The sequence below is a fragment of the Mirounga leonina genome, unplaced genomic scaffold (genome assembly GCF_011800145.1).
Source record: "Mirounga leonina isolate KUSES-001 unplaced genomic scaffold, KU_Mleo_1.0 Mir_53, whole genome shotgun sequence".
Classification (NCBI taxonomy): Eukaryota; Metazoa; Chordata; class Mammalia; order Carnivora; family Phocidae; genus Mirounga; species Mirounga leonina.
The window spans coordinates 55760725-55772880 of record NW_023270807.1 but is presented as its reverse complement, the minus strand read 5'-3'; the positions used below and the strand labels follow the sequence as shown (position 1 = coordinate 55772880).

The following is a 12156-nucleotide window of genomic DNA, read 5'->3' as shown; positions in this document are numbered from 1 at the left end:
GTAATTGTTTACTACCAAATATTATTAGCCAAAAGCTAACATCACGTTTAGTTATCAAACACTAGAAATTCTTTCTCCAATGTGGTAGCCACTAGCCACATGTACTATTGAGCACTTGAAATATGGCTAATCTGAATTAAAATGTGTTGAAAGTATAAAATACAGGATTTCAAAGACTTCATACAAAAAAAAAGAATAAAATATCTCAGTAGTTTTATGCTGATTGCAAGTTGAAATGATCATTTTTAATATAGTATTAAATAAACTATATTAAAATTAGTATCACTGTTCTTTTGCCTTTATTTTTAACTTTATTAAGGAATAATTGAAAAATATAATTGTATATAAAGCGTACAACATGATGATTTCTTTTTTTTTCTAAAGATTTTATTTATTTATTAGAGAGAGAGAGATCACAAGTAGGCAGACAGGCAGGCAGAGGGAGAGGGAGAAGCAGGCTTCCCGCTCAGCAGGGAGCCCGATGCGGGGCTTGATCACAGGACGCTGGGATCATGACCTGAGCCGAAGGCAGACACTTAACTGGCTGAGCCACCCAGGCGCCCCTGATGATTTCATATACATATACATTGTAGAATGATTTCCAAGATCGAGATAAGTGACACATACGTCACCTCATATCGCTTTTTTTTTTTTTTTAATGTTTGTGTTGAAAATGCTTAAGATTTACTCTCAGTAACTTTCAGGTGTACAATACAGTATTATTAACTGCAGTCTTTTGACTTTTTAAAAAAATGTATTTACTTTAAAAATTACATATGTGCCACATTTGTGGCTCACATTTAAATTAAAGCCAGGAACAAGACAACAGTGTTACTTAACATTATTCTAGAAACACTAGCCAATGCTGGAAATATGAGAAGGAAAAGGTGTAATTTTTGGAAAGGAGGCTATAAAATCATCATCATTTGCAGATGATATGATTATGTACTAGAATTCTTAGAATAGACAAACTATTAGGAACAAAGGTTGGCAGGTCACATAGTTAATAGACAAAAATCAATAGCTTTAGGAACTCTAGGAACATGAAAGATCATTAAATGATAAATCGTACCATGCCCTTGCCTAAGAAGACACAATAAAGTCAAGGTGTCAGCTTTCCTTAATCTGTGTATTCAATGAAGTCCCAATTAAAATACAGAATTTTTTTTTATTGTTTTTTAATTGGAAAGTTTACCTGAAAAAACATGAAAATACTCAGGAAAATTCTGGAAAAGAAGAGTAATGGAGGGAGCATAATTCCACCAGATAATAAGGCATATTCTGAAGCTATGGGAATGATATTTGTGCATCAACAATGAAGATAGATTCTCATGTGCAGCCAAACAGCCAGTGCATTCCAATGCATAAACTCTAAAAAAATTAGAACAAAACTCATTTGATTTAGAGGTCTATTGATATGAGAGAAATAATGGATAAATAAATGGAACAGAATAGAGTCCAGAAACAGGCCAAAAGAACAGAAATATTGGCAACTCCCTTGGCAAAGGGTTACATTTCTGTAGTTAAAAAAAGAAGAGCAATAAAAAACAACAGTGCCATACTGTTTTTGTTTCTGTTTCTTCTTTTTCTGGTTTCAGAATGATGAAATTTATTGCTAACAGTGCTGTCTAGGACATAAGTGAATGGTTACTTTAAAAAAATTATTGGGGCACCTGGGTGGCTCAGTCAAACATCTGCCTTCAGCTCAGGTCGTGATCTCAGAGTCCTGGGATTGAGCCCCGCATCGGGCTCCCTGCTCAGCAGGGGGCCTGCTTCTCCCTTTCCTCCTCCCCCTGCTTGTCCTTTCTCTCTGTGTGTGTATGTCAAATAAATAAAATCTTTTGAAAAAATTATTTGAGAGAGAGAAAGAGAGAGTATGTGTGAGGGGAAGGGCAGAGGGAAAGAATCTCAAGCAGACTCCCTTCTGAGCACGGAGCCTGACGCGGGGCTCAAACCTACAACCCATGAGATCATGACCTACGCCAAAACCAAGAGTGGGTCACCCAACCGACTGAGCCACCCAGGTGCCCCTGAATGGGTACTTTTTTACACTGTAGTAAATTGATGCAAACACTCTGAAGGGCAATTTTGTGCTTATGTCAAAACTTAAAAGCATGAAATTTACCCTAAGGTATGTTTGCAAAGTTTGCCAAGATATACATACATGCACACACACAACATTATTGCAGTATTAAAACAGGAATTATGTCAGTGAGAAATCAGTTGGACAGTATGCCACATCTATAAAAAGGAATGGGGTGGATTTCTATGTGCAGATAAAGAGGTACCTATAAGATACATCATTAAATGAGAAAAGCAAGGTATAGAACAGTGTATATATTATCATTCTTTTAGTGCAAATCCAAAATGGGATTTTGTACATATTTATTGGAAGAGATCAGAAAAACGTTAAGGGCTTACCAGTGGGGAGAGGGTTCGTTAGATTTGATGATAGAAACTTCTCATTTTCTACCTTTCTTCGGTGTTTGGGTTTTCTAATGTTTTACCCCGATTTTCTTTTGTTGTTTGTATAATATTTTACATGTCAGCAGTTTGCATGTTATTGGGGTGATGGGATTTTATTTATTTATTTATTTATTTAAAAGATTTTATTTATTTATTTACTTGAGAGAGAGAGAGAAACAGCGTGAGAGGGGATAGGGTCAGAGGGAGAAGCAGGCTCTCCGCCGAGCCAGGAGCCCGATGTGGGACTCGATCCCAGGACTCTGGAATCATGACCTGAGCCGAAGGCAGTCGCTTAACCAGCTGAGCCACCCAGGCGCCCTGGGGTGATGGGATTTTAGGATAATTTTTAATTTCCTTATCGTTCCCTCTTTTTTATATCAGACACCTTTAATATTTTTTAAAGTCCAGTTCAGTCTTAAAAATAAAGAGCAAAAATACCCCAAGCCTTACTGAACACAATCTGTATTAGTCAGCAATGCTCATATTTTATGTACCCTTTAAGCTTATTTTAAATATCACGTTGTTGTCACTATTTTGTAAGTTTTTGGCCTAAAACAGTGAAATTCTGTCCTGAAGTGAATATTGGGCTTACGTAGTCAAATAAATCGAAGAACATCATTTAAGGTTAAAGGGTATATTTGCAAAACAAAAAGTGTAGCTAGACAAATACGCTGCATTAAGCAAGAAACTCAATATTCTCTCTCATCTAAAGATTTTTACCATTTAGCAAATATTTGATCTTTTTTTTTCTTTGTTTCTTGGTCCAGACCAGGCTATTTAGCAGTAGTTCTAGAAAAGTTAGTTTAGAAGCCCCAAACTGCTCATAGTCAAGGAAAAAAAAATCTTGGACTAGTTCAAGGAAACTATTTTAATTAGAGATAAAAAAATCTTTTGGATTCCTCCTCTTTAATACTTTTTGTATATGTTTGCTACATCATCACTGCCAGTAGGCCCTTGTTTTCTCTTTCCTCTGGGAATTCTGTAGCAGCTCCGTGGCTGGTTTCCCTCCCTGCCTCCCTGCCTCCCTTCCTCCCTGCCTCCCTGCCTTGAGGAGTACCCCCTGCCATGAGCTTTCCAAATGCAAATCTGACCATGTCATTCTGCAGGGTGAAGCCCTTCAAGACTCCTTATTGCTTTCGGAATAAGGAATAAATTCACGCTTCTCTGTGAGGCTCCTCATAACCCGGTCCTTAACCACTAACTAGTCTTTTTTTTTTTTTTTTAAAGATTTTATTTATTTATTTGAGAGAGAGAGAATGAGAGCACATAAGAGTGGGGAGGGTCAGAGGGAGAAGCAGACTCCCCGCCGAGCAGCGAGCCTGATGCGGGACTCGATCCCGGGACTCCAGGATCATGACCTGAGCCGAAGGCAGTCGCTTAACCAACTGAGCCACCCAGGTGCCCCAACCACTAACTAGTCTTTCACTTAGTTTGCCTCTCACCCTTTAAAGCTGAGCCTTCCTGGTATAAGTACACTCTCCCTTTGAGATTAGGCCTGTATCTTCCAGAGCAGCCCCTGCTGCTGTCTTTCAAAGCTATTAAAACATGTCATTGTACTTACCAGTTCCCATTGGACTCTGCAAAACTCTGAAAATGGCAACTCTTCATCTCTCACCATGTTTGAGGTATAGTAGATGTTCAGTAAATGTTGAGTCTATGAGAAACTATTATTCAACAGATTACCAAAATAGATGTTTGTACTGTAAAAAAAAATGAGTAGTCAACATGAACCGAGTATACTTAAAACAATTTTGAAATGTAATATATATTGTCTTATGTAAGTATGGTTTCTTCTGATTTGGGTAATGCTGTGGAGTCTTGATGTTGTATGTGAAAATATTGTTACGAATTATGTGACACTATTGTTCTTTATTAGACCGGACAATATACTTAAGTGATTCTGTTTTTCAATCTGTTTGATGTAGCTCATTCAACTGATTCTGAATCATCTTACACTACCAGACCTGTGTAGATTAGCCCAGACTTGCAAACTACTGAACCAGCATTGCTGTGATCCTCTACAATACATCCACCTCAATCTGCAACCGTACTGGGCAAAACTAAATGACACCTCTCTGGAATTTCTGCAGCCTCGCTGCACCCTCGTTCAGTGGCTTAATTTATCTTGGACTGGCAATAGGGGCTTCATCTCTGTGGCGGGATTTAGCAGGTTAGTTCCAAGCCTTGCTGCACTCATTTTACCAGCACACGGTACTTAAACTGTTGAGTCGTTTCCGTAGGAAAAGTTTGAAAGTATCTACTGTATACTTTACAGAAATAAAAAAGAAACCCATTTTGTGTATCATCACGTTCAGAATGCTTCTACTTATCAAAATGAGTTTCACCATCCTCTTCAGCTAAACTTCACAATAATATGACGCAAAACTCTGCCCTTTCCCTCCAATTTTGTAAATCCCAAGTAACTTTCAGCAGACCTCCTTTTTTCCCTCATATTTTCAGCACAGATGATTAACACATTTTAAAAACTATTTCCAAATCAAAATCCACCTCTCTAATGTGATTTGTCAGAAATGGAAAACAATTTATTATAGAACATTTTTAATTAAATCTTAATTACATGTGCAATACATCACCCAAATTTAGAAGCTCATTTAAACTAATTATGTTGAAAATGCAATTGCATGCTAAGTAGGCGACCACACTTGCAGACCTGCCCAGGTGTTTCTGCTCCTTTCTATTTAAGCATTTCGTTTTCTTACTATTAAATGTCACCTGTTAAACATTTGAAAGCTTGCACAAATGCATATTCATTTAGTAATGCCATCTTAATTTTGCTTATGATACAAACAGGTGTTTTTCTTTTAACCTTGACGAGGGTTATTCTCATTGTCCATTACAGTATAATCCCATCATTTCATTAAGTTAAATAATGAAGGAGTAGAAACTTTGGGGAAATTACCTGTTATTTTTGATTAATGGATCATCTTCTATTTGGTTTTTAGAAGTTAAAAATGAACAACAGCTTTCTCTTCACACATCCTCAGTGGATACATTCTTGAACAGTGCTTTATGAATTAGAAATTTGTATATTGAGCCTTGTTTTCCCTTGACTAGACTATAAAAATAAAGATGCAGTTCCAGAAATAAATATTTGATGCCATAAAATTCGGATGAAATAATAATTTTTGGGAGAATAACAGTGTGTTCAAAGTGCTAATATTGATAGTTTATGCAACAAAGTAAAAAATAAACACAAGCAGTAATGGCTTATAGCACATGTTGTGAAACCCTGGATACCCTGAGTTCCTTTCTTTCCCGCCAAAAATAGAGCCATAGAAAGGAGATCTTACATAAAACATTACGGTATTGTGGGTCAGAGAGTATACATATATATATATATCATGCTATGTGTACAAAATATTTTCTGTTATGTAAGTTTGCTTAGGAGATACCTAGGGTAAAAAAAATAGGCATTTCTTTTTTGGCAGTATGATTTTGGTGAATTTTTATGGAATCCACATTTTAAAAATTGCTGGACATTTGACAGCTATCCAATGAAACACAGCTGAATCCTTTCTACTTCCCCTTGCTCCCCCCACCCCCACCCTTCATTTGAAAATTTTCCTCCCTGCTAATAGGACCAAGAAGGACTGAAGCTAATGATGACTGCGGGTGTTTAGAGCATGCACCGTGGCTCAAAAATCAAGACTAACTCATAGATAGAATGACTGGTGTCAGTAAGCATTATTTTACATTGTAAGGACCTTTCAGGTTATTTTAATTCCTCTAAGAGCTCTTTCTTCAATGTTTCCCACTACTCGGAATTTATTGTTTGTTTTCATCCTTAGTGTTTAAGAAATTATACTGAGTGTTGACTGTGTAAAGAAATGTTTAACATAGTTCCTACGTCAGGCTATAGGAAGAATAAAGATATAAACATGTAAACATCCTTCCTATATTTTTATTAATAAAATAACAGGATGATAACTAATGAGTGTAGACTTTGAAGAAAACATTGGTAGTGAACAGCTGAAGTCCAGCTTCTTTGGCAAAATGTTGCATAAGACCATGATATAATGAGTAAAATGGAACAGTAGTATTAAATCACTGTTTTAAAACTCCCTTTGTTTCACTCATTCTGGTGCATGAGCAGAGGCATAAGTTGTGAGAAGAAAGTTTAGTAATGCTACTTTTTAAATTTTAGAATCATAATGGATAAAGATCTTCTTTTGCAAGATTAAAGCTCCAGTCTACTTTCTCACCAGCAATTTCTCTTCCATTTTCAATTCAGCCATGTTAGTTGCTGTGGGGCTGTTTGAATAATCACAAAGGTACATACATAAATTTAAGTTTTCCATATTTTACGGTAGTATTTCAGCCAGTGAAACTATAAATCTTGATAGCATTCCTTTAAGCATAGTCATTGTTCCCATGAAGGAAATAAAACATTTAAATACCAGGAAGAGAGAATTCTTTTTTTGGATGGGAGATACTGGAGTCTTGCCTACTGATTGCTGTTGGCCTCCTTGACTTGACTGCCGAATTGATAGTCATTATGGCTTGTAGGCAGCATTCCCAGAATAAACAATACATATTTATGGCTTGATTATTAATGAATAATCTATGAATAAGTATGGTCTATTTATGCTCATTACTGTGAAGAAGACTTATTTATAATACTTTAAAGAAAAAAGTACATTTTTAAACTAGAGACCAGTGATAATGAGCTGCTGTTGAGCAAGTCTCTGGGAAAAGTTTGATACAGTTTATTTTTGTTGCCGAAAAACCTTTCCTCACAGGTTGGAACTGTTTAACTGGATTTCAAGGAACTTTTTAGGAATTTATATTATTCAAAAGAGTGGGAAAATAGGTTGAATTGGAATAACAAGAACTTAAAAGTTTTAATCAGTTATTAAAATCCTATTCTATCTCCAGATTTGTGATTTGCAACTTCAAGTACTGCTCATGCATATCATTACTCATTAGAACCACATCTTTTATAATTCCACTTTTCTTTTATAATAGAGTTCCCTAGTCTTTGATATTTCTTTGCCCCCCACCCCACCTGTTTGTGCTTTGAGGCTTAATCGTATCACTCTGATGCTCAAAAAGCCTTAGGTTTATTTTTCCACTACTATTTTTCTTCGGATAGTTGCCCAAATTAATCACCTTGATCTCCACTTCAGTTATGTAGAGATTTTACCCCTGACTCCTCTAATTGTTTCATTCAGGAAACATTCTTGGATGCTTTTTAGATACAAGAATTTTATTAGGTGTTTTGAAACAGAGCTACAATTTTATGGGATAAAGAGCTTATTGCTTATTTGTTTATTCAATTGCCTACCTATGCTTTATACAGTTACCTCTTTTAGAATGTCAATTCCCAGAGATTTGAGGCAATTTTAAGACTTTCTTTCTCCTGCCAATAAGGAGTTTTGTTTTTAATGGCTTTATTTTGGATCAGATGTATTAAATAATGTTCCAAATTATAAGGGATTAAAGATTTATCTTAAATATGCTGTTTCATAAAACTCAGAGTCAGCTAATAAAATGTACCGGTAGGAATCAGAAGCCATAGACATTTATGTCTCATTCTCCCCTTCCCTTTTTCTTCCCCCTTACCTTTATACATCAGGCAAGTTCTGAGGATTGGTGCCTTTTATTTTGATGAGTAAACTCAGATTAAATAATGTATTCATATGATTTTATTATTTTAGGGTGCGAGTTACCATGTAGTAAATTACTTCTTATGTGCCTATATTACTCTGGACAAATTACTTCACATAAGGATAAGCCATTTCTTTCTTTTCCCATAGCAAGAGACCTAGTTTAGGTCTTCTCATAATACCCTCAATATCAAGAAATACTTTATGAGAATTCATATCATGGAATGAAGAGGCTGTAGAAAATAAAGAAGCTGTAGTTCTCCTTTTAGGTGACCAGTATCACAATTGAGACAAATAAATAGATGACCAAGACAAAAACATGTATGTAATTACTCAGTAACATAAAACTTACATGAGGAGCATTAAGGAAAGAAACAAGAGTTGTGTTCGGCTAATTAATTGAGTCTGCTACTACGTCTGCCTTCTTGAACTGCAGAGATCATGAAGAAGTAGGTAGTACAGATCCTATAAGTTTAGGAAGACACAGTATGGGGATATTAACTAAATAATCTGCTCAGAGTAAAAATATGCAATATAGAAAAAGAGAGGGAAAGTCCAAAAGGTACTGTAGGCATGATCATTATCTTTATTGTGCTTTCAAATTCTGTCATTCATTAAATCAATTTGGGAACTTTTCTTCTCTAAATTTTTTAGAGAAGAAAAGTTCAATAATGAGGTAAGGAGAAAAGAGATGTCAAAGTGTTGCAAGTATCAAATCAAAGTAGAATAGTCTTTAGTTCTTTGAAACCCTACATCCATTTCTAGGTTGCTAGCTTACAAAAATATGAAGAACTACCTATAACTACTATTTATACTCAAAGTTAGGTAAAATTGTTAATTTCATCATATTTCTTGGGAATAGTTTAACCCTAGTAAGGGGAAAATACCCTGAGCCCATAGAACTTAGTCTGTTCTGGAGTAGAGGAAACTTAAATTCTTCAAGTGAATTTTCTTAATTGGAAGATACATTCAGTAAACTCTCATCAAATGTTTTTTCCATGCCTGGCATTGTGCTAAGGATTGGGTATGCCAAAAATCTGTTTCAGTTGCCAAAGGATTTGAGGCAGCTTTAAATCTCAATAAAAACAAATTAGTAGGGAAGGACATTGTAGTTAGGAGGGAAAAAAATGTAGATGAGCCTGAGTTCAGTTCAGTATAGAGAAGGTGTGTCATAATTTAGTATACATTGCCCACCTTTGAAATAGATCCAGAATCTGAATATTGAGCACCACATTCAGTGCTACCATCTGGATCCAGTGCACCATCTTCTCTTTCCTGAATATTTTAGTGGTGTCTTGACTGTCCCCCTATTTTTACTTCTCTTCCCCTTCAGTCTATTCTCTACACAGAAACCAGAGTGATCCTGCTAAGACACAAGGAGGTTGTGTCACTCTTATGCTCAAAACCCTCTGATGATTGAGAATGCCATCTCCCTCAAAGCCGAAGTGTTTATGGGACACACACTATATGAACTGCCTCTTAACCTCTCTGACCTGCTCCTCATCTGTCCCTCACTTCGTACCTCCTGGATTAGTCTCTTTACATTTCCTCACTCTACGTGGTATCCTGCCCCAGAGCCGTTGTGCTTGCCCTTCCCTCAGCCTGGAATGTTCTTTCCCAGATACCTGCTTTGCTTACTGCCGTACTTCCTTTGGGTCTTGACTCATCTTCTCAGTGAGGCGTCTCTGACCACCCTACCTACCCTTGATACTTCCTATTGCCCTTCCCTGCTTTTATTTCCTCCTCGACACTTTTCACTTTCTAATATACTATTTGTTTTATTCAGCTACTTGTTTATAGCCTACCTCTCCTACCAAAATATCAGTAAGCTCCATGAGAGCCAGGACTTTGTTTTGTCCACTGCTAACTCCCCAGGGCCTAGAGTAATGCCTGGATCATAATATGAGCTAAATAAATATTCGTTGAATGAATAAGTGAATATGCTTGATGCAAACCGCAGTTTAACTAATTCAATTTAGCAAAGGTAACAGTAGTGAGACAGGTTGGAAGAAATCTGGGAGAGGGAGTAGCTTGAGGAGCGTCAGGGAATTTTAAGGAAGGGGTGGGCAGTTGTGTGAAATGCCACAATAAGTCAAGTAATTCAAGCACTGAAAAGAAAGGGCATTGAGTTTGGCATTTAAAAGGAAAGGGCAAATTTAGGGAGAGCAAAGCACATATTGCAGTGGATTAAGAATAAATGGGTGTTCAGGTATAAATAAGATATGTGGGCAATAGTTATTTTCAACATTTAAAATAAATTTGTAGCAACTGAATTTTTTATTGTTGTTTGAATGTGAGTTGGCCAAGGTTCAACTTGTATTTTTATGTTTGTGGGGTGCTTTGACCTTTACCAACTGCTTTCACATAATGTTTGATGTTCAAAACCATGAGGCAGTGTGGTAAGTGTTGTTATGTAATTCTAGTCTGCCTTTTACAGCTGAGAAAGTGCTGAGACTTGGGTAAATGCCTTTTCCAAGGTCACATGCCAGGAAGTGGAACAGGGCAAAAAATTAACCTTTTGACTTAGAAGTCCAGTGTTACTTCTTTTATTTTCATAAGGGATTGATTTAGTTAATTTTCCTTTATATGTGTATTTGGAAGCTAATTAATCCATTCAGGAAAAAAGATGTGGAGTAAATAAACTAACAGTATGTTACTGATGTGGCACTGTGATAGGCAAGAAAATGTCAAGAGACCTGGACAGGGATAATTGTTACAGTTAAGGGTTCAGTTTGCTTAGTTGATGAAGTTTCATAGATTCAAATATTCCTAGACTCACATTTACTTTTATATTATTTTCAGATGATGATTATAGACAGGACTGTCCTCCCCCATCTGTAATGCAACTACAATAAATATTGTTATTACCGCTCTGATACAGAGTTTTATGTCCGCCATGTTGAATTACTTCTGTGTATTTATGTGAAGCTGCAGTTGAATATCTTGTAATAATTTCAACATCAGTCTAGTAAATAGTAACAGTTTTAAGGAACATTACAATAGGACAGTTAAACCAGTTCAGACATTTCCTTAGTTGAGAGGAGGCTAGTCTGATTTATTTTGAGGTCATTTAATTAAAGCTTTCATCTTGTGTGCCATATTCAAAATAAATTATCCAGTACTGTATGCGTATTGTTTAGGGGGAAATACTTCTACTTCTAAGAGTTATGTTTTTGGTTTTTTGGCTCTACCAATTCAGATGTGAATTTTAGATAGATAGGAGAAATACATTCTCTACTTTCTTAATTTTTCACTTCACGTTAGCTGACTTTTTATATGATATGAATACATCTTATCATATCAGGTTGAATTATTTTAGCCTAATCATGCCTATTTTGGTAATTTAAGGGAAACAAGTTTTACATTTTCTGTAATAGAAATCCATTCTTCTGAAGGTATCTACTGAGAGTTGAGGTAACTCCAATGTACTTGCAAAAGTATCTTTTAGTTTTACAAAATTCACACAGAACATTGTTTTTACAGGTTTCTGAAGGTTTGTGGATCTGAATTAGTGCGCCTTGAATTATCTTGCAGCCACTTTCTTAATGAAACTTGCTTGGAGATTATTTCTGAGATGTGTCCAAATTTACAGGACTTAAATCTCTCATCCTGTGATAAACTACCACCTCAAGCTTTCAACCACATTGCCAAGTTATGCGGTCTTAGACGACTTGTTCTCTATAGAACAAAAGTAGAGGTAAGAATAATCATCATTTACATCTTTGCTAGTGTGATAGCTAGCTGAATATTTAGTTGCCTATAATTGCTCATGATAATATGCTTTCTGATTTTTAAATAGATTTGATGCCCCTTGACTATTCTAAAATTAATAGAGCTGATTCAGTCATTTCAAAGTTATTTAGTCTATTGTATTGTTTGTATAATTATAGGAAAATGTTCTTCTTCTCTGTATTCTTAAAATTTTTGTAAGGTTGTTCATATTTCCAGGTAAAAAAATAAGCAATGGGTTGAGGTGAGCTGAAATGCTGGCAGGGAATGAATTAGAGAAGGAGGCAGAGTGATAGTGTGCAGGATGGGGAGGAAGCAAAGTGGAATTTATCCA

The 12156-nt window shown here is 36.0% G+C and overlaps 1 protein-coding gene across 1 annotated transcript in view; it reads left to right on the top strand.

The window, feature by feature from the left end:
* FBXL4 (F-box and leucine rich repeat protein 4) overlaps nucleotides 1-12156 on the top strand; it is an 80195-nt gene that overhangs the window by 30008 nt on the left and 38031 nt on the right. Inside the window, exons 5-6 of the mRNA XM_034991578.1 lie at nucleotides 4392-4636; nucleotides 11577-11790. Coding sequence (XP_034847469.1) covers nucleotides 4392-4636; nucleotides 11577-11790 — 459 coding nt within the window. The remainder of the gene's footprint in view (nucleotides 1-4391; nucleotides 4637-11576; nucleotides 11791-12156) is intronic.